General features: G+C 43.3%; 1 protein-coding gene across 1 annotated transcript in view; it reads left to right on the top strand.

The window, feature by feature from the left end:
* The window catches only part of LOC114798157 (neuron navigator 1-like), a 59884-nt gene that overhangs the window by 3360 nt on the left and 32423 nt on the right, over positions 1–24101 (top strand). Inside the window, exons 2-3 of the mRNA XM_028993603.1 lie at positions 9338–9440; positions 11551–11910. Coding sequence (XP_028849436.1) covers positions 9338–9440; positions 11551–11910 — 463 coding nt within the window. The remainder of the gene's footprint in view (positions 1–9337; positions 9441–11550; positions 11911–24101) is intronic.

Raw genomic sequence — 24101 nt, forward strand, 5'->3', positions numbered from 1 at the left:
GATTTCAGGGCACATCTTACTGCCATGGGGCAACTATGTTCGCATATATCTGCCACATCCATGCCACACTTAAACCTCACCCGAGTTTCATCTTCTTTCCGAAGGCTTTTGCAGCACTGCCTGGGCACAAAGATGCAATGCAACCTGACAGGGCTTTAGAGGATATTCCGACATCCCTTACATGGCCTAACACTGGCTCCATCATCCACGCTGACCCAAAAGTGCCACCCCACTGATGCATGTGCACAGAGTTCCGCAGCCATGGGATGCCAATGATTGCAAATTTGTGCAGGAAATGGATTGCTGACTGATGCGTGTGTGCTAATGAGTCCTGTCTTTGAGGAGGAAGCGTGCCTGGGATGCAGAGGTTAATGTACATAACAGACCACATGCATGCAGCCTGGTTCCTCTCACGTCCCGCTTTCATTATAGAATTTCGACTCTGTGGCCTTTTTGAGACTCATTATCTCTTTGAGCAGATGAAACTGTGCTCTGCTGCATGTTCTTACTGTTTCCGTCTGCAGAGCACTGATTGGTCTTCAGAAATGGTTCGCGTTGGCTCACCTCGCATAGTAATTTGCTGTAACTAATGTTTTTTCTTGTCGGATAGACTGCGACACATCCCAAAAAAAGCAGAAGACCATGCTGGATTTGTAAATCGCGCTTGAACCTTGTGATCATTCCTGCTAAAAATGTTGTCCTGCTAGATCCCTGCTGCACGTTCACAATTTTCTGCTCAGCAGAAATATAATGTAATTACTAGAAAAGGCTAATTTAACCAGGCTTTTTCATAGATCGTTTCTGTAATCCTGCTGCCAATCTAATTTTGCCCGTCTGCAAAACTGGGGAACAGACAAGCAATTTGTCAGCAACGCAAAAGAATACGATCAAGATTTGTACAATGAACCAAAAAACAGTTGGGATTGTTCTCTTCTGCATTTTTGCTGTAGTAAAAACCTCCTGGCCAGCTGACCTTTGAAGGAGAAACCATTCTTTCCTGCAGCCCTCTGCTGAACACAGACCTATGTTTAAGTGTGTCGTAAAATAACTCTTAGAATCCCACAAAACATAGTTTCCAGTGAATTGCTACTTAAAATGTCCCGTTCTACACATTCACCTCTTTGCTGGTCATTTATAAGGGAAAGGAATATGTGCTTTCTGTGCTTTCAAACGGTGTAAGTTTACACGAAACATGAACAGAGTGGATGTTTCTAGTTTCTAGAGTGTTCTTTTGGGGCTGCATGGTTTCTCCTGCTGCTACTGTCCACTGGTAGCCCGTTGAGCAACGGCACCCCATAAACACCTTTTTCCTGCCACACCGAATCAGGAATTTGTGGTTAGAAATTTTGGTTCGTCTTAGTGTGTTGACATTTTGATTTAAAGTCTGACCAGATTAAATAGTGTTCTAAGGATAGGGTTTGTTTTGACAGATATTATTACTTTACATACATCATTTTTGGCTAATAATACTGAAAATATTTTTAAATATGCCTTAAAATAAGGTTAATACCAAAATAATTTTAGTATGAAAAATGTGTTTTATAACTGTCATCTTGATTACATCTGGTATAGTTCTTTGAAGCAATAGTGTATTTTGTGTGGTATATTAAATTTCACATTTTTTTCCATCTACCTCTAAGTTAGTGGCAAACAATATTGCATGGCCACCCAGTAATCAGTCAAACTCGCGATGTTTTTAACCCTGTCTTTACCCCTTCCTGGTACTCCCATTCCTAAACCATGTTTGCTTCCCACCCAAGGACCAGTTTGAGCACTGGTCTCAATTCTGTGAAGGATCACAGCAATCCCCGAGGTGCCTGCAAAGATAAGCAGATGCTGCCTCGTTTTGTCTCAGCAGCACTGTTCAAATGACCCCCCGCGCCTTAATCAGTTCCTGCATTCCTTTATCTGTAGTTGTTTTAAGCAGACTGGAGCTTCTAAGAAGCTCAGCCGGTCTTACTGAGTGACCTTGTGACACAGAAATGTGTGAGCGAGTGAAGGGGCACGATGAACAGATGTTCATTTTGCTCCACAGCACAAGATAAACTTAAGCAGATAGCATGACTTGCAGTATTGTGAATACAGGAGTAAATCGTGGTGAGAAATGTGTAAGTCATTCTTTTTGGAGCAATGCACGCAGGGTGGTAGTAGCCAGCTCAGATGACCACAAAAGTCACATTGTGTCCCTGCAAGACACTTAACCCTGAGTTGCTCCACCGGGCAGTTGCTCTGGAGAAGAATGTCTCTTAGATGCCATACATTCAAATGTAGATTTTAGATTCATGTCTACAACTGACAGACAGCTTTCATGAGGTTCATGATGGTCTACTTTTAAACATTTTTTAATTCCAGGTTACTTAAATGCTTTGTTTGTTTCTTAGGTTAATTTTTCACCATTATGACTATACTCGAAAAGCTACCAAAAAGGCTTTGGAATGTTCCAGTTAATGATCTACAGCACACAGATGCATCATTACAGCTTTCAATCATTTCTGCTAATCCATCTTGTATACATATATTTTTCTATTGAATACAGTCAATCTCAGAAGAGATCTTGGCTGTGAGACCCTAACCACAGGGCTGACGTGAAGCGAGGTTTCACCCTTTTTTGTGGGCTACCAGTGAGATCCGCAGTGTCTTACTTGGCCGCTACAGTTACTTTTTCCAAACTTAAAAAAAGTCTGCCAGACACAGGGCTTGTCAGATTCAATAAAATCCACTTCTACTTGTGGCATGCGGAGCTATTGATGGTTTAGATAATGCATGCCATGCTGACACAGTTTTTACTTACTGTTTGTACTTAGTCATCTACAGTCGGTTCCATGCAGGGCCGTATTTGTGTTGCCTGAACGATTTTTATTTATGTAAATCATTAAGATATGTCCTCCTGAGGTTTAGTCTGAACTTTTCCAACCAGTTTGTCGCCAGTGTCCACAAAGCCTCTCATCGAATGAGATGCTGAACCAAAGGAATGGACATGGGAGATTGAATAGGACTTGTTTCTGCTCTTTCTGGCATGCACGGGATTCTAGCCTCGCAGCTGGTCTCCCTGTGTCCCATCACAGTGACGTGTGTGCACGCTGAAATGTTGTTTGTTGCCGACAGAAGGCAAGTCCGCCCTTCTCCCCGTGATTCATAGAAGGACGACAAAGATGTCAGCTCAAAGACGCCAGTTCTTTCCACCCCAGGCTTGGTTTTCATGAGCTCTTGTTGTGGACACACTGCCTGTTGGTGATGGGCGTGGTAATCATCCATCCTGGCCAAATAGACACGCTAGCTCGGGCTTGGCTCGACGGTTTCGCTGTGGCTGCAGCTGTAGCTTTACTGAGCCGCGCCGAGAGCTAATAAAGCCTCCAGTTGTCTGGGCGCCTGGCCCAGTCTCTTAGTTTTTCACACAGGTCCGGCGCTGAAACTACCCCGGACCCTCTGCTCCGGGATACAGCCAGACGAAAAGGCCCTTTGCTTCACTGAGCACACAGGGACGCTCTTTTTAGGTCAACTTTTCTCGCCACCTTTTCTTTGCCAGTGAACTGGAAGATGGTGCTGCAGGACAGGGACCTTTGTGTCTGAGTGCTCTGGTTAGTCTGTGCGTGGCGTGTCAGGTCAATGCTCATTGTGTTGCATCAGTCTCGGTTCTGCATCTCTGAGAGCTGTGTGTGTCCTACACCTGTGTTTTCGTCATGGGAAAGAGTCTACTGGCTAAAGGTGTTTATTGCAATGTTTTTTTCTCGTCTTTTCTGATTATCCCATGTAGACATGAGATTTTTTTTCCCTGTTTCCTGCCACACTGTGGGGTTTTTTACAAGGCATTACAAGGCTTCACCAGGCAGATCAGGATTCATTGTTCGCCTCGCCTTGTTTTTTTCTCTGTGCTCTGTCAGGATATTATTGAAATATAGGCCGGCGTGTTTGCATCCTTGAGCCCATTTCCTGTGGCCGGCAGCCCTGCTGTCCATTCAAAAATGGGCAGTGTGTTCCCCGCGCCAGATGTGAGCCCTGGCTGTTGTTCATGTGTTGTGTTCGTGCTTTTCCTGCTTTTCATGGTGCTGAGTTCATCGCTTCGCCTCTCGGCAACCCACAGTGAGCTTGAAAGCAAACAAAGATAAAACCTCTGAGTCACTAATCATGACACATAGCGAGGAAGGATGATGAGAAAAGCATTGCTGCAATGCTGACATCCTGTTTATCCATGCTTATTGCATTCTTATGTTAATCCACTGGAAGAGAGGGACGATATGAAAAAAATTACACTTCTGGTTAATTTGGTTGTACATAGGAGCATGCCTCTTGCAACTCGTGCTAACATGCCACAAGTGAGTTCTAAACATTGATCCTCTGTGGCATTTCAATGCAGTGGCTGGCTACAGAGATTTTATGGGAGGAAATAGAAGTACCAAAAAGGAATATGTATAAAGCTTGCCACTCCCAAAAAATGACCATATTAAGGCAATCACATTGTTGCCCATTGTTCCACATTGATGCAAACCCACAATTGCACGTCTAGTAGGCAGGGTGGGAATGTTATGAAATAGATGTGATGGCAATATGTATTCAGAATACACAAAATATCCGTATTCACTCCACAATTGACAAGAGAAGCACTTATGCAAGTGTATTTTAGATGTAATCTGAAAGGATTGTAAATATATTGCTTTGTATGCAATGTAAAATAATGTGTGGCAATGTTTTCAGTGTATTTTTTTCAAACTTTGTCCAAGATAAAGGCTGTTGGGATGTCATTTGATACATGGGGTTTTAGTGTCCTTAGAGACCATTGAAAATTGTAGCTATTTCTGTTAAAGGACTCCCATCAAATTACCCTGAAACTTCTTAAAAACAAGATTTCAATTTATCAGTAAACATTAAGTTTGTGAAAATGTCACATCAGCATATGCTAGGACTGTTTGTTTGGTCATGGGTTCATTTAATTGATTTAATTAAACAGCCACATTTTATGTATAAGTACAGTTTCTTTCGAGTAAAGCTCCATTTGTTCTGCATTTGCAAGGAAAATTTCCCTTGAAATTGTCTCATGCTTGGCCTCACGGTGGCTTCAAAAAGAAACTGTTCTTCTTGCTCAATGACCTGCAGGCCATGAATGGGACTAGGGCCGGCTGAGCATTTAGCCAAGCTTTCCTCTTTTAAACCTGCCTCTCCAGTCCATCTGCTCATCTTCCACTCCATCCTTCCTGCCCCCACGCCTCTACAGCTACTAATGAGACTCTCTGTAGTGTATTTTGCTGTTGGCAGCACCACCCCCAAGCTCTGTTAGCTGATGCACTTGGAGGATGTGAGCATTAGAAGGTCATAACAGGCTGGCAAGTGTTATTGTTTGTGTGTGTGTGTCTCTGCTTTGTCAGGGTTCTTATGTCGTTTCTGCTTCTTCCCATCTTTAACAACGCTCTTAAGTGTTGTTGTTTTTATGAGAAATGCACAGGTCCTGTGAGACATCAGAACCGCTCCTGTTCAAATTGCACCATTATCCAAGCGTACTGTTGTTAACACTTTGGCTTTCTCCCTGACTGCCTTCAACACCTTTTCAAATGGCTGCATAATTCAACCTGAACCCCAGAAGCCGCAACCCGAATTAAGATTGTTTTTTGCCCCTTTTCATAGCTTTTAGTGGTTCATTCTGCTTCACATTAGCAGTGCATAGTAATCCATACTGTCCTTCTCACTGTCCTTTGTATTTTGCACTGAGCCCTTAGGTATGAAGTGTCTGTCACACTCATTGTGGACCCTTTCTGTGTCTTGTCATGTAAGTACATCAGAGCTTAGCAACCACCTTATTCTTATGGGTGTCCCTTATGGAGAGGTCCCTGCTTTAGAGGTAGAGCCACTCTTTTCTCAAAGGTCCCCTATTAGAATTCAAAGCGTGCTGCCACTTTGCCTCTGGCTTCCCCAAAGTCTGCTATCCTAAATCTGCATGCCTTTGAATGGCTGAAAGAGCTCAGTCGTTTACCCCCCATCCCCACAACACCCCCCTTCCCCATGGCCAGTTCTCCATCACAAGTGGGTGTGGGGCAGGTGGAGGGATCCCCTACTTTAACCAGCGCCCCATGATTCAGTGGCCTCCCCTGGGACCGGGCTCATGGCTCACAGTTAAATTTGCGTCCCTAATTGCATAATTCCCCCATCCTGGCTGCAGCTGGGTCTTCCAGACTGGGGGGGGGGGTTAGGAAGTATGTAGCCTCTGGCCTGTCCAACATGAACCCTGAAGCCATGTTTATGAATTACCATAAATGAAAGCTGTATTTAAAAATTAACAGAACTTAATTAAATACAGTGGAGGAGATTGTGTATGGCTCAGTTTATTAATATTTCTTCATAATGAACATACTCTTATACAACTGAAATAATGGTAATAAAGGTTCCTCTGTGCATTTCACTTTGTTGGCATATATAAATGCATACAGGTCCATTGTGTAATATCAATAAAAATATAAATTTCTAGGCTTTATATTTAATGCACATAACATTGCTTTTCCTAGAAGATAATCTAAATAATTGGAGGACTTTGTGAAGCAGACCAATAGTAGTATGGTGTCTGTTCAGGTTGGTTTGGACAACATAAAACAGATATCAGATATAGAAATGTAGTTAGCCTGGGAAATAAAAGCTCTCCAGGCAGCAGTTAGGCTCTGTTCATGTTGATTTGCCATCAACAGTAGCAAGGTTGAAGAATGGGTGGCCCTCAAGACAGGAGCTCTGGTATCACACCATGTAAGCAGGCTGCTGTTGAATAAACTTCAGAGGCATTATTGTAATTTTCCAATGCAGTATTAAATAAAGCAAATTTTAATGATATTATAATAGATGTTGCCTAAACACTAAGTGACTAAATCATTACCATTGCACAGCTTCCCAGAAATAGATGAATCAATAAGTCATAAAACTAGGGACTACATAGGAAATCAATTTTGACATGCGATCATCTCACCCTCCTCAGCAGCATCAAGTGGAATCATTGGATAGCCACGCTCGTCTTCCAGCTGCTAGGTTGAGCGACACCTTGGAGGGCCCTGACCCCCCCCGGTCCAGGACCGGGGTCTGGGCAGCTGGACTGAGCACTGGGGAATTCAGGTTGGGGGAGGATGCACAGTGGTACGGTGCACAGCTAGTAAACACCTGACAAATGTTATCTACTAATCTCTTTTTTATCTTTGACTTCCAGATTGTTATTATATGGTTGATTTGAAAACACATTTATAATATCTCAATGCTTTTTTTTTTTCAAAATTATTTTGACCATGTCTGTCATATCTGCAAGCAACTGATTCTGTGAGTCAGAGAGAAAAGGGGGGAGGGCTGCAGACTACCTGCAGTAATCTCAGGGGTAAAAATAAGGATGAATAAATCAGGACTGTCTGGATTTGTCGTGTGGTCCATTATCTGCTCAGGTTTTTCCTGTTCAAAGACTTGAGCATCTCAGCTACTTGACTGTTCTGCTTTGTATAAAATGTTTATAGATGATGGACGGCATATTGAATCATTCCATATTTGACATTAAAATTGTGATGAACGCCTATCAACATTTTGTTTGAAAAAGCAGATGAAATAATGTGTTACAGTCTAAGGTGCAAGTGATTGTTCAAGATCCAATCAGAAGCAGAGTCTCTTAGTGGAAGTTGGACAGTCGTTAAGAAACGTCAAAAAGAACAGGCATGAGTGGAAGGATTAATATCTTGAGTATAAGGGAAAATTAGTTCAAAGTAAGCTGTGAAGTATGTTACACAGCGGGTTGCCTGCTGTGATATAAAGTAGCTGCTAAAGCAAATGATTATAAAAAGACTTATTCACTTTATTTTTATGTATATTGATACTTCTAATGTTAAGTATCATAATGCTTTCTTGAGACTACAATTTAAGTTATGATTTGTGGCAAGAGTCCATCTGCAAGAAGATTCAAGATTCAAGATTGGTTTATTGTCAGAACAACAGTATACATAGTATATCGTGTATTGAAAAAAAAATTGACCCCCCCCCATAGCGCAATCATAAAAGAAAAAAATATATATGTATATATGCACTAAACTAAACTATACTAACTAAAACTAAAGCTTAAATACTGTACAGTTTATCTCTATAGGTAAAAGAACACTTTTCTGTACAATGAACAGGTTGAACAGGCCATAACTGGACAACATCATGTAGGATGCTTGTAAGTGGATATGTAAAGAGTGGAGATGTGCAAAAATCAGGTGCATAAGGCTGGAAGTGTGTTGTTGAGTTTATCAGTTTTGTGGTGATGGCGGTGCATTGAGAGCTCTGACTGCTTGTGGGAAGACTGCTTGCAGTGTCTGCCAGTTACAGTCCTGATGCTGCGGAACCGTCTGCCAGATGGTAGGAGAGAGAACAGGGCATGTGAGGGGTGGAAATGTCAACCCAAAGCCACTTTTAGTGTCATTTACCCAAACACATTAATATTAACAGCATTGTAAGGCTGCTAATTAACATCTGAACATTTATACGACCATTGAATACTGCTAAAACCTGCTTTGATTTGGTTTTCCAGCCTTCGTCATGATTTCCCAAAGTGTAATAGGTTTTTATACATCAACAAAATAACTTCTCACAGGTACAGTTCAACCACTGACTTTTGCCGTCTACTGTAAATAGTAGGACAGTATTTTCTGTCAGCTGTCCACCTTATTGTGTCTAGCAGGGAATATGTATTTTAGGATCTTACATTTCAATTAAAGCCCTCAAGTTTGATTGTGATTTAAATGAATTCAACAATTTGTGTCACTTCCTGCTCTTTGCCTGCATACATGCCATTCATATTGCGACCAACACAGAAATAGTTTCCTTGGTTAGATATATTTCTGAACCTTATTGTACCCTTCTGTTTCCATTTCACACTGAGAGGCTTAAACTCTTGAATCTGTATTCTGGTATTCTGAGCCGATTAAGTTGAATTAAAATGGCTCAGGACGATTGACAGTCTGTATGACCCACTGGGCACTCTATGGGGTCCCTGTGCTGATTGGAGAACGATCCAGATTAAGAGATGATAAAAGGTGGCAATGACCATTCCACAATGGAGGTGGTCACTGTGATTCTGAGAAAATAAAGTATATTAGACAAAAAAACTGGACATATTTCTTCTCTTGTAGATTTATACATATAGATGGAAAACTTATTAGCTTAGTCATGAGAATGGAGTCACTAAAAGGCCATTAGATGGTCTGGTCATGTTTAATTCATGGGGCTTACCGAGAAGCCATCTTGCTCACTCACACATTCACTTTCCATTCTGTTTGCTGCATAAGCAGCGGTCATCGTCTCACACAGTGTGCATCATTGCTACATACTGCTCTCCTTGTCTTTCCCACAGACCCCGAGTCCCAGAGAAAGCGCACTGTGCAGAACGTCCTAGACCTCCGACAGAACCTAGAAGATACCATGTCCAGTCTGCGGGGGTCACAGCTCAGCCACAGGTAAAATATAAAAAATGTAACCCAATGAAAAGGTCTGTTGTTTGCTTAGCACCGGTGTGATGTTTACTGCAATGAGTGCTTCTCCATTCCGCAAGGAAGTGTACCACTACCATCTGTTGAACATCCTGTTATCTGGTGGATGTAGCTGGCGACTATCCTTCTTCTCCTTTTCCTTCAAAACTCTCCAATACAGTAAAAAAAAAATCAGCAAGAGCGTGTGTCCAGTCATACTGTCCATGCACAATAATGGATCAAATATCCAAACACTTTTAGATTGTAGTCTGCATGCACCAGCCAAGGCTTCTTGTTCAGTGCCTCAGTTATTAGCCTGATTGCATACAGCAAGGGATGAGGGAGGGAAAGAACAAAAGATACCCGCTCAGCACTCATCTCCTGTCTTTCCTCCTCCTCCGTTAGCCCTCCTTCACACTCACCGCTTTAATCAATCAGATTCTGCGCCATCTTCTCGTCCTGCCCTCACGGAACCATAGTAATATTTTGCAATGGCGTAGGTGACAGACAGGCGTAATATTTGATCCGCGCTTCGAAGGGGAATTGCATTCTTCAAAATGAATAAGCTCTCCTTGAGATTATCCATTGAGCAAAAGCTGCGGAACACATCCATGAGCCGGCAGAACAGACTGGGGCAGTGGTGGCCTAGTGGTTAAGGAAGCGGCCCCGTAATTGCTGGTTCGAATCCCGATCTGCCAAGGTACCACTGAGGTGCCACTGAACAAAGCACCGTCCCCACACACTGCTCCCCGGGCGCCTGTCATGGCTGCCCACTGCTCACTCAGTGTGATGGGTCAAATGCAGAGGACAAATTTCACTGTGTGCACTGTGTGCTGTGCTGCTGTGTATCACATGTGACAATCACTTCACTTTCACTTTCACTGATGCAAATGTGGGCTGTGCATGAGCCTCTTCTGTACGAATCGACAGCAGACTTTACATTTTATGCTTCAGATCTTCCATACACCTGCAAACATAATTACTGACCCCCCCACCCCTCGAAAAAAAAAAAGTATAAGCAAAGATGAGACCCAGAGGATGTAGCTTTATACACAAACGGGCCTAAGAATTGACAAAGGAGGCCTTCGGAACGGATGTCAGCCCCAAGGCCGCCTGATTCCCCCGGTAAAGTCCCGTGGCCATTTTTGGACCGCCTGAATGCCGCGCCTTGACTCACTTCCTGAAGCGCCGTTTTCCGGTGTGATCTATTCAGACAGCGCGCACGGCAGGATGGAGGAAATGAGACATCCGCACCGCTGCATTTCCTCTGAAGCGATGGAGGGGGGCGCTAAAGCTGTCCTGTGGGAGCAGCCGGTGGCGTCCTCCCCTTTCACTATGATGCGTGAGGACCCAGAGCAGGCCGTGGTGCGAGCAGTGGGGTCGAACTTATCCGTACAGGCGGGGTGCGCTGACAAAAAAACGCCGTGTGACAGCACATTCTTAAACCGGTCACCGCGCAAACAGACGTCTCATTTTCTCGACCGCTGAGCTTTATTTATGTACCAAATACATGGAAAGCTAATGTTTATCCAAACATCTGAAGTGTTTGGTTGCATGTGAATATGGGATGCAGGATATGTAATAGATATGAGCCTTTAGTGTAAAATTAGTTTCAAACAAAACAACACATTTTGAGTGTATTGCCAGGAAAGCGCTGTAATAAAAAACCAAAGTGCTGAAAGCCATTGCTTTTCTTTTTTCACATCAGTGCAATGCAAAACTACTCATTTTGAAGGAGCAGACAGAAAAGGGAACGGAGTAACCGGAACCGTCATGCAAATGTAGTGGACGCAAAAATGCGCTATTTTTTCAGCGGATACTGAATGCACAGACAATCAACAAATGCAAAGGAGCTGGACCGATGCACTTTTATTGCCGATTTTTATAGACTCCCTAAAGAGGTCAAACAGCAGTGACAACACCACCAAACAAAAGGAGTATTGTTCGAAAATAATGGCTTATGTTTAAAAGAGGAAGTCGCTGCAGTCGCTTTGGTTTAGTGCAAAGCTCGGTGTGGTTATCAGTTGTGAGAGGAAATGAGAGGACCTAACGTGGGCTGAATGGCAAGTGAAAGCGCTGCACTGTTGTCTGCCCACAGTTGCCTGGAGAGCAGCGTCTGCTACGACAGCGATGAGACCAACGCGCGCAGCATGTCTAGCTATTCCAACCGCTCGTCACCTCTCTCCTGGCGACAGGGTCAGGCCAGCCCCCGGCTCCAGGCCGGCGACGCCCCATCTTCCACCGGCAGTCCGGCCAGCCACGCCAGGTCCCTGCGCGGCACCGGCCCCTTCGGTCAGATTCACAGAATCGAGCTCGTCGAAGACCTGGATGCTTTGGGCCTTGGTGACCTGAAGTCTGATTACCTAAGCAACAGCAATAAACCATTGAACAATTTAAATGATGACGAAGAGGACGAAGATGATGATGTGGATGTTGAGGATGATGACTTGGCCAATGGGTAAGAAATTTAAATGAATAAAATCATTACTTAATCATTTTTACGGTAGAATGTTAAACATGTTGCCATTGAGAAAATGTTAGAAGGATCCTCAGAAGAACAGCTTTTGCCGGCCAGTGCCAGAACTGAGGAGCTGGCTGCTGATAGTGGCAGTGGGCAACCTCATGTGCAAACACAGCTGTGAAGATTGTGCATTATCCACATCTCTCAAACATGTGTGTGTGTGTGTGTATATATACACACAGGCCTGTGTGAACCAATAACAGTGTGTGAAGGGCTTGTGCCTATTTGAATCCTGCTATTCCTGCATAAAACCTGCTTCATGATGCTGTGAATTAGGTGAATTTTCTGATGAGGTGAATATTCTCATGTGTGAGAGGTGACTGCAACAGGGAGACTTGTGATTACAAAATTATATCCACTATACACTGCAGACCATTTCATTGTCTCGAATATGTAATTACTCAATTGGTCTTAATTAATTGGATTCATGTAATTGCTTTTATGAAATTAGACTGAGGACTGAAAAGTGCACGGACATCTGATGACTAACTCCATTGTGCTTTGGTTCATTTTTGGCCAAAGTAGCATTATACCCTGGTATGGCAGTTTGACGCTGTACGGGTTTTAAGCTCTCTCCTGTCTGAAATTATATATACACACACAGTGTAAAAACTGTGTAAAGTAATGTACAGTACGAGCTCAAAATGCATTGTGCAAGAAAAATAAATAACAAGGACATGATTTATGCTCTTTAGACTGGTTTAGCTTCATCCCTTCGTGTAATTGGATTAAGGACATTACGACCCCCAAGGTTTGCTGAGCAGAAAGTTTTCAGAAGCAGTTAATGGATAAGTGTAGGGCTACAATGGAGTAATTTCCTGGAGAATAATCAACAGCTTCCACAAACCGTTATTAGCTGCATGACTGTGCAGAAATGTGTGTGTGTGTAATAATTACATTCATAGTAGAATGTAGGGCATTTTAAGTACGTCGTTATTGTTCTCTGTGTGTGTAGAAATCTTCAGATGTCCTGCATTTCAGTCAGATGTCACAGGGACAGTCCCCATGGAGCAATTCAGGGTTAAGTGTCTTGCTCAGGGACACAATGGTAGTTATTGGCCTTCTGGTTCGTTGGTAGATGCCCAGTGGGTAACACACTCACCTATGAACAAGATGATCACACAGTCACATACATGCCACATACATGCCACTCGATTTATTCCATAACATAATTCATTATATATAGTAATTCAAGTCAAGGAATGCATTATTGTCATGGCAACAAGAAAGGGGAAGACTCATGTGCTTTGTACAAAAACCATCTTATTGAATTATGGGACAAACAAACAAATAGGAATCTACTTTGGGGAAGGGGAAGTGGAAACAGGGAAAGAAAAGGATCACTCACACAGAGACTTACACTCCACACACATACACAACTTGAAAACACAATGCACAGAATCTTAATTATGTTTAATTATACCCTCCATGACACATACTTCACTATCACTTCATTTTCATCCAGGTAGTAACAGATAGCACTGATGTTAACTTCCCTGGTACTTTTAGGTAATTTATTCTCTGTGTTTCAGGGCTATGTGGTTTCTGTAAACTGGAAATAAGTGCTTTATTCCTGATTACAGGTTTCATTTAGAACCTTGTTTCACACATAGCAGACAACAATTATTTTCCTGTATCCTCCTGGACTGTAACCAGATACAATTATGAGATGGCAGAGATCTTTGTGGATACCTTTTCCAAAGGAAACACCGAGACACTAAATGAAATGTCCCTGCAAGGCTTGTGCAAAGACACATTGTGTGGACTGAGAGTTTTGTATTGATGTACCATGACTCACTTTTCACTCAGAGGGGGTATGACCTAGTCTCCTGGAGATTTTGGAAATGGCTCATAACTTTCTTTGGTGTAGGGAGAAGGCAATGGCCCATTGAGACCCCTGAGGACGTTAGAAGTAGACTATGAACAAGAGCTTTTGCTAGGCAAACATCCAGTCCAATTAGTCAGCATGATGTCACACAAAGCAAACTGCAATTCTGGACCATGGTGTGGCTGATTTTGGCTGCCCAGCTTTTGGACGTGGAGTGGCTTGCCATTGAAGGAAAAGACACTTTTTATGATTGATCACTAAGAACATCAGAAGGAAGATGAGTTTCCAGTGACTGGCGAAACAGTTATATTGCAAAACTGTTCTTTTTGTGGCATATGATTCAATTTTCCTTGAGTTCCAGATCAGCTTACTCGAAGCTGAATTGCTTGTTAAGGTGAGAAATTTACATTTACAGCATTTATCAGACACCTTTATCAAGGGTGACTTACAATCAGTATTTACAGGGACAGCCCCCCAGGAGCAACTGAGGGTTAAGTGTCTTGCTCAGGGACACAATGGTAGTAAGTGGGGTTTGTACCCCACTTCTGGTTCATAGGCGAATTGCCCACTAGTTACCCACGAGTTACCCACTAGGCTACTACCTAGAGCGGTAGAGAGCAGATTGCATAATGTTGTGTTCTGTCAGTAGTGTGTAGATAGGTGCTGTAGAGTATCTGTAGGGGTGTTTACTTCCTTCCTACACACACACACACATGCATGCACACACCTTCTCACTCAAGCAGATGAAGGCGATCTGATGCCACCACATGCAGTTCCTATGCAGTTTCTATGGTAACCCATTCCCTCACAAATAATGCTGGACATGCATACAAAAGCATGCGTGGTTTTTTTTTTTTTGCTGTAAATGCAAGTATGGCAATGTGTGTTTGTAGGTCAATCACCACAAAACAAATGTTCGCCCTGTAAAGAAGCATGAGTCCAGGGTTCAGGTGAAACACATTCTTATATTTTCTATACATTCTGTGCTGCATCCTAATTGCAGGTCAAAATTTGTCTTCATAGATTATGTTCCATCTAGCCATTACGTTCCCATGGTGACCATGATAACCCTGCTAGAACCAGGCACCACAATCTGCTGAATGTGTGCTCTGTCATGTATCAGTTTGTTTAAAACTGGTTTGTGTTTATTAAAGATGCAGTTTTAGAATTTTATTGATTTGTCATCCAGATCACACATTAACTTGTTTTACATAGAAGCTTGATAGTGATTGAGATTGTCGTCCATGCAAACATCACAATCATGAAAAAATATATTGGTTTTATCGAATACAATACACCATAGACGTGAGATATTTTTATGCACACTGCGATAATATCGTTGTTGTAGGTGTGTGTTGCCATGGTACTGCCCAGGCGTATTATGTCATGTATTCATTGGCAAAAAAAAATTCTGACTGCAAATGAACAAAAATAAAACTGAACTATAGATGAACTATGAACCACAGCCATCAGGAGGCAGATTCCTCATCACATTAATCCTGCCTCATTTTACTGCACTGGCCATAATTAGGATATCTGGCTCCTGAAATGAAGCCACAGATAAGTAATGGATCTGAGGCCGAAGGTAAAAATGAAAGTGTTTTTTTTCCCCCCGTTTCCCCTGCGGGACATCGTTTATTTCACGTCATGCATTATACATATCTCTCCCATCCTGCAAATCTTTGTCTCCAACACCAATGTGCTGGAAATGAAAGAGGTTTACCTCAGCCCAGGTCATTGCAAATGTAAGGTTCTTCACAGAAAAAAAATTACTGTTGAGAGGAGAAACAAACATATTGGGTCCTTTTGTTGATTGATTTACATGTGATTGTGGATTTCTTCCAGTGTCATAATTTAGATGAACCATAATCATAGCTCGACTTTTAGCCAATTTAGTCAGATTACAGATCTTGTCCCAGTATACAAGCACAAGAGGGACATTTCATGACCAGATGCGTTTTGATGTGCTTGTTTACCTATTTTGTTACAGAGCAGAGCTAGAGGTATACAACTGGTACATGGTGAGTTGGACAGCATTACAGCTCTTTAAAGGTCTGATTTTCACCACCACCATCAGTGGCCTCCAACTCTTTCAAATACTAAATGCAGAGATGTAGCTTTTTTTAACCATGCATGCATGATACCAAGGATTTCACAGATCCTTAGTATGCAAAGTACACAAGATGTAAATAACACAGTGTAGTGGTGCTGTACTACATGAGTTGCAAAGTTTAAAGATAATGGTCATTATTTTAAAATTAGCGAGCTAGCCCCATGCTTATTGCTTTGCTGTTGCTTGTAGCTTGAAAACATTTACATTTACACTTTACTGCATTAATCAGGCGCCCTTATCCAGAGCGACTTACAATCAGTAGTTACAGGGACAGTCCCCCCCCGGAGCAACTTAGGGTTAAGTGTCTTGCTCGGGGACACAATGGTAGTAAGTGGGGTTTGAACCTGGGTTTTCTGCTTCATAGACGAGTGTGTTACCCACTAGGCTACTGCACAATGTGCACAATGTGCAAAGTGTGTTCTTGGAATCATTTACCATCATGATGTGTCATTTCTACTTCACTGTGTGTCATTATTGTGTGTCTCTATTGTGGCAACTTGTAGAATCATCCTGTAACAAATGTAGTACGCAGCCTTTTTTGACTTTTTTTTTGCCTCGCAAAGACTGGTAAATGTCACCTCCTGTCAGCTTGTGCCCAACACTTTTTTTCCCTCCAACATTCTTCCAATCAGTCTTTTCTAGTGATATTAATCACTACTGTTTCGCCATTCCTGTTCCTTGGTTCATTGCGCTCCTTCATCAGTTTTCATGGGTCCAGTCTCACTGCACAATTTCACATTTCATGCCTGGGACGGGAAAGTCTCCACGCAGCTCCCAGTGGATTGTCACCTCCACCCTGTTCACGGTTCGCGCTCAGCCAAGCTCACATCATACATCCACAACTGGGACACATTTGGGAGGGGAAGATAGATTCATAACTGAGTTTGGAACTTTGTATGGGGTCATACATTCGTGGGGGCGTCAGGAGGAGACGTGCGTTTCACTGCAGGAGGTCAGGGTTTATCCCATCTGCTTGTCATTGTCATCACAGGGCCAGGAAGTGCCCCCACCTTTTTTTAGGGTTTCCTTAGCTGTAAGAAGCAAATGGATGTAAAATAAGGAAATGGATTACCTGAGGTTTTGACCCGCACCACCAGTTAAGATCACGAATATGAGTCACTTTGTCCTTTTTGAGTCAGTGGCAATTCTGCCAGCAATTCTGAATCACCCAGCACCCAAGCAAGAGCTTTGATTCACTACTCCCCCACCCTCAGCCCTTCGAGTGTTTTGTGCAACGCTGGCCGGAGAAGTCGGGGAGCATGAACAACCATTTCGTCAGCGCACCCCTGCTGAACCCCCGAGAGAGCCGGCTGAATGTTTTAATATTTGGTTAGGCGCTGAGGCTGAGACATGGGCCGCGTTAAGAAACACAAGCGCCTGCAGCCCTGCCCCACTGGGTCAGTAACTCCACCACATCCTGTAGTTTGATCAATGGGGTGACACGGTGTGTTCTTTTAGGGTGTGTGATGACAGGAAGTACAAAAATAAAGAGTGAATTTACAAATGCCATGTATAGCATTGTATCCTTTGTAAAAGCCAGTTTGTTTCATTTCCTGTCTGCCATTTCTTGGCGTCCTTTCCTGCTGAGTCAGACGTCTCACAAATCATTGTTCGCGTCTTTCCAGTGTTTTCATGACAAACTGTAAAAAGCCTTTTGTGGTGTCATTTGTAATAAACGTGACAGGCAGAAAACGGGCTTTGGACCCCGCGTTGGGTTTACACGTCTCTCCAACACCTCCAGCGGCGCTTTTGTTTTGCCGTGGAGGGGCGGAGGGCATGTGGGGGTTTGGGGTGTGCTGAGACGCGTGTCACTGAGCGGCGGCTCATGCCAGCGTTTTCCGCCTCGGTGCCCACAGACGCAGCGCTTCATGCTAGACGGAGGCCTGGCCGCCTGTAAAACGCTAGCAGACACGCTGTTGCCATGACAACGCTCCAGTGACACTCGTGCCGTCTGCTAATCCACGTGAATAATATGAACTGGAGAGCCTGTACCCAGGTTCGATGGTGTGTTATGCACTTGTTGTGATAAAGTCAGGGATTGTCTCCCATTTTTAAAACCGGTAGTGAAGATTCTGTCCAGTGAAAAAGAAATGGGTTTAGACCTGAAGGTTAATGTTACAGTCTTGTTTGCCTACTTCATAGATAACTTATTTGACTGCCACAAATGTGCTAGGAACCCTGCAAAGCCCGGGTTCGGCCCATATGGTCTCAATAAATCAACAAAACAAATACATTTAAAATACAGCCGAATGACATGCATTCCCCTCACAATCTTGACCGCAGTCCACTTTTTAATTAGCTCTTGGAACCCCCCATTACATCAGAGCAAGGCGGGAGACAGGGAGACGTGACTGAGCGAAGAGAGTCTGCTGTAAGGTCATGTTGTGTTTATTGGCCCCAAACACCCCCTACTGGGCCAACTGTGCACTCACACAACCACTGGGAGACCTTTCCCTGTGGGTCTAAACTCTCTAACTCCCTGTATCATCAATATTCTTTTTTTTTTTTTTTTTTAAACATTTTAAAGACTAAACGTCACAAGGTGTGATTTGTTTTGCTTGTTAATAACTTACTTGCTTATGAGTTAGTCTCGTGAGCGATTGGAATCTTTATTGCGACAATTTGCTCTCCAACAATTTCCACATGTTTCAGAATGACTGGGACCAGGCAGCGATAGGTGAGGGTGAAAGGGGTCGAGACGGAGCGATGTATCCCAGATGATCCTGGCTGGACGTGCTCCAGCTTCCCCTGAGTCAGGGCTTCAGTCTGCTGCTAATGTAAAGCAGTCGACGGCAGAACGCGATATCCCAGGAGCGTCCGGCGAGTCATGCCGACACACTGACCTCCGCTACGCCTCAATGCCGAGCTGCTCGGGGTTGAATCAGAATGGAGTCAGGTTTAAGTATGTACGTTGTATTTTCCTGATTTCCCCTGTGGAATTACAGTATTGTGGACGCAATTCTGTTAATCTGCGTTTATCGTTCTGCCAAAGAGATAAAATCACTAATCTTTCAAAAGCAGTTGGCATTGTATGCTTCAACACAAACACAAGGATTAAACCTGGCAGGTCCCTCTGAGGGCGTGTGCTCCCGTAGGGACCAGAACAGAACCAGCAATGGCTTGCAAAAAGATGTAAAGTAAACAGCAGGGCCTGGTGCATTCAGATCCAAAAATGCATCATTTTGCTGTAAACTTGGCAAACAAACACAAAGGGGAACTCACACTTCACACCCACCTCCTGGAACACAAGAAAACCAAACCAGTACAACAAAAACAAGACCCTGAGTCACACCGACGAGAAGACCAGGGCGGTATCGCGCCAGTCGCATCTCTGCCTCGCTCAAGCTGGGTCCGGTTCAATCACAGAACCCGGAACGCCGGTGCAGGAACTTTATAAGGCCTGGCACAGGTGCAGGGAATCCCGGGGGCGGGGCCTGCGCACACTGGTCCGGGGATTAGGTGTGCAAGGTTCTGTCAGGCTCGATGACATCACTTCGTTAGTGGTGTCTATGCATTTGGACTTTGCCATACATAATTTTACTAATAATTTTTTACATTTAATTTGAGAACAACAGAGAACTAGAGAATCCCATGATCATTGTTTTTCGAACATGTTGTCATAGTGAACATGCCCTAGCATTTATCTCCCTTTTCCCATAGCATTTGGCTGACCACAGGCTGTGCATTTCAACACGGGGCTCTCACATGAGGCTGTGCAGGACCATGACTCAGCGCTCCATGACATGTACCGCCTGCCTGCAGAGCTAAAGCAAACAGCCCCTCCCGTTACGTCACTTCGCCGGGGTGTAAGGGAGCTGTCGTGTTGGCCCTGCCTGCCTGGCACCCACAGACCAAACCCTTTTGTTAAGCAAACACTTGATTTAATCTGATCGGCTCATGGACCGGAGTGGGTTACACTGGCACACACCCAGCTGGGACTTCTGCCCTGTCCCCCGCAGAGTCATTCAGACAGATCCAACCAAGACGGGGGTGCGGGAACTTCCATCTGAGGTCGAGGGTTATTCTGAGTTCAGGTATCAGATGATAATAATTATAAAACTTTATTTAAGTCAAAACTTTATTAAGTCCTTTTTTTAACTGGAATAGCAGTTTATTATATTCTTCAATTCTGATGTAGTTAAATGGGTATTGACGTACTAATGCTTCATAGGTCTGCTTTTAACCCTTTCTGCACCTAAAGTGTGCTTGCTCATCACAGTGTGAAATCAATGACCTTTTCTGTCACTATGACGTTGTTCTCAAGCGGAAAGAGCACTATTGTTCTGATTGTTTGCCAATGCCTTGCGGAAAACTGTGACTGCTGAGTGCTTCTATTGTCTAATGGCTGTCACAAGAAGAAATACAATAAAAAAAAAACTTTTAAATAAAAAAATCTTAAAATACCTTTAAAAAAATTGTACAGGAACATCATGGACCAGTGCAAATTATGGCATTAAGTTAATAATATTTCTGCGACTGCAATGGGTTTATACATCCAGTGTGATCTTTGAAGTGTAATCTTGGCCTGGTTTCGCAAGGTGACCCTTTCATTGTTCTGTACATGATTCCAAGGTTTAAAGCCACTGAGCAATTTACCGTGACATTCATTAGTCTGTTGTGGAAATATTGCATTTATTTTGAAGCATTCGGTGCATAATTATGATGCATAAGAGGCAGGAGTGTCCGCATGCTTTTCTTCTTTGCATTATTTTTGCTTGCAATTGGAGACCAAGTGAGATCATATTACAATTTTCTTTATAAACACCTGCCCCCCCATGTTGGCTCAGAAGTGGTTTTCATGGTTCCTTTGGTAGAAGGAGTGTGTTGCTCTTAGCTTTTCCTTTCTTCAGTTATATTCTGCACTTTCAGCAGACTGTGCCACCACACGGGGAACTGCCAACACCGAGGCTTAGTTGTGTTCCCCGAAAGCCACAGTGTAGAATATGCTTTTTCCATTATTGCTTCAAAATACAGAGATGGGTTTCCGGCTCAGTGGAGCATCACCATTTAAATAAACCTGCTCACAGTGCCGACCAGCAAAACTTTGTTCAGGAACAGCAGCTGGTGGAATACAGTTCTTTCACTGGGAAAATGACACAAAAATACACTTATATTTGGCAAAGGTTAATACTGTACGTAGTAGTAAGGGCCAATGCAAGCAATGCCAGTCAGTACATGGCACATGTGGAGAGAGAAGACTTTTTGTTGTTTTGGTCTACGTGCATGCATCTCTACAAAGAAGGAAGGGAATTGTGACATATGGCTTTTTGTGGGGGAAAGGGCTTTCTGGTAAAGGCATTTGATTGAGTGTGAATTCAGGGCATGGAGACAGGAGTCTCATCTGTGCCTCGGCACAAATGTGTCAGGAAAATGCTCCAAGGCAGCATCAAGCCCTGGGAGCAGACATGGGTTGTTATATGAGAAAGTAGGCACTGTGACAGGGATTCTTTAAATCTTTAGTAATACACAAAATATGTTTGGCGTCTCATTGGATACAGAAATCGATATTGGTAAAGCCAGTTCCCGAACTTCATGAAGAGTAAGTATCTATCCATCCAACACTGAATCTAAATTTGCCTATTCAGTTTAAGACCAATGGGAGGACAAAGCCTATGTCCGTAATAATCAAACAAGGAACAAGTGGCCTGGATAGGGTGCCCATCCATCATAATGTAGACATGCCACACTCCTGTGGCAGTTTAGCTGACCTGGATATCCTTGGAAAACTCTAGAGCCTCTGGGGGAATCCATGGGAGGAGCATGCTGCCCGTTACATTCCTTACTAAGATTTTTTATTCCACTTTGTCTTCATCCTGTACATGATGTTTGAAAGATACCCTTGTCCTTCATGTTGGCTGTTTTTTTTTGTGGAAGGTTGGATGGCTATGGCCAGGGTTCACCTCAAGCTTAGTTCAGTCTACAGGTTTTGAAGATGCAGGATCACTGACCAAAATCCCTGATTGGAGGGAAATCAGTGGTTGACCTGCAGTTTTGCTACCGAATAACTGGCATGGGACATATTTGGTAACATTAAATATCCATTTTTAAAATGACTGTTTTTCTTGTTTCCTACATTATTTCATGAGGATCCTTTCATCAAAGAATGTTGTTTTGGAGACCCAATGGACATTTTGGGGGTGAAAGGTCATGTAGCATGTGATCTCCCCATTGCTGATCGATTATGTAGTATGAACTTTTACATATACATTTACATTTACAGCATTTATCAGACGCCCTTATCCAGAGCGACTTACAATCAGTAGTTACAGGGACAGTCTCCCTGGAGCAATCTAGGGTTAAGTGTCTTGCTCAGGGACACAATGGTAGTAAGTGGGATTCGAACCCGGGTCTTCTGGATCATAGGCGAGTGTGTTACCCACTAGGCCACTACCACCCTTAAAGTCATAATGCTGTGTAGTGTGAGTTGGAAATCGATAGCAAGAGTCATGTTGTCTGAACTTAGCCTTGGTTGGTGGCCTGACAAATTCCATTATCCAGTCATGCTCTGACCTGTAGATGGCACTGAGATGCTGCCATTACCCAGGAATGCTGTCAGTCAAGGGGCTGTCAAAGCACACCCTCGTCTCCTGGGAGACTGGGCGGCTCTCTGCTGCAAGAAGAACACTTTGCACAGGTCTGTGTGGGACTTCTTGCCGCAGGATATGAACTCATCACTGCATGATGTGAACTCTCCAATTGGGGATGAACAGACAGCGGAAAAATAACCTATGGAAAATACCAACGCTTGAAATCCGAGCATGTTATTAAAGGCCATTTCAGCTATCAACATCTTTCCCCCAAATTGGCCCAGAATGGGCTTCTCGGTGTGGTGACATTCTGTGGCCATTCCGTCACTCATCTGCTTTCATCATTAACGATTACCATGTGGACAGATGCTGTACCATCATAATTAGAAAATTTCAGTGCACCGTCTCCTGACACCAAACAGGTAGAACACAAGAGGCAGATGAGGACTGTATGTGTCCATTTTCTAAATCCCAGTCTGTGAAGGCTTGTGCCCCTATGCCCAGATTTCTGCTGCTGCTGTCCTGCTGCAGTCTTTACTCAAATAGATGAGCTTTAGCAGACTTAATCCTACTCCCTGTTACATTTCCAGCCAAAAAAGCAAAATTGCTTATGTTTTAGGGAAGTGTCTGGACGGCCGTTAATCCGCACTCGGCCAACTTGAGTGTGGCGAGTGCAAACTGAAGCAGTTTGGGTTAATCTCAGGATTCTCTCTGTTTCTGCAAGGAGGATAAGGAAGTCTGGTTCATCCGTAGTGCTTGGTAGAAGGGAGTTCACGTTCTGCCGGAAACCGCGGGAGTCTTGAAGGGGAGAGAAAAAAACAGCTGAACTAGTTTAAGATCTGACCTTCGAATAAAAACAAACCCAGCCAGACAAGTCCCCTCTTGTCTAAATGTCCAGGGGTTAAGCGGGTCGCGTCTTTTCTGGGGGCTCTCCAGTATCCCTTCACTTAAAATTGCGTTGTGTCTCTTCCATCAAGGTTCTTATGGAACACAATGGCTCATTTACTTTTACTATTTGAAATTCATTTAAAATTAAAATTAAAAATAAACTATGACGGAGGTTCCTTGTGGCTTTCTGTATTAAGAAAATGTACACCCTTCTGTGAAGTTCACCTGATCAATGCAATAAGCAGATATTTCTCAAAGTCCTTTAGACCCTTAACTGTTTTTTGGTTCAATCTGTCGGCCAACCAGTAAGCTCAACAGTGTTCCTTGACTCCATCAAATATAAAGGGTCAATGGTTTGAGCCACCAATGCAATAATGGATTCAAAGGATTATCTAGGACCATTCAAGTACTTCCCCTTAAATCCACTTGTCCACTTGTGGTATTTGGGTGGCCGTTTTTTTATCCTTTTGATCATAGTAGAGCGTAAAGCATTATTTCTCTGCAGTTCCCTCTGTTTTTTACACTTATTTTCTCTGGCCTTTGTCCCGTTTATGAAAAGGAACAATCCAGTTAATCACTCAAAAGCATTTTAGGACTTCCCAGCTTTTATCTTTCCAGTCTTGATAGTGAGGACATTTTTGCCCACTGGATTTTCAGATCTTTTTGAGCACTTTGCTTTCATACTCATTGATACTTTAATAAGCCTCATTTGGGTGAAAGTGGAACAACTGGTGAACGTATTCACCTTCTCAACCCACAGCGGCCCAGTTTT

The sequence above is a fragment of the Denticeps clupeoides genome, chromosome 10, assembly GCF_900700375.1.
Source record: "Denticeps clupeoides chromosome 10, fDenClu1.1, whole genome shotgun sequence".
Taxonomy (NCBI): domain Eukaryota; kingdom Metazoa; phylum Chordata; class Actinopteri; order Clupeiformes; family Denticipitidae; genus Denticeps; species Denticeps clupeoides.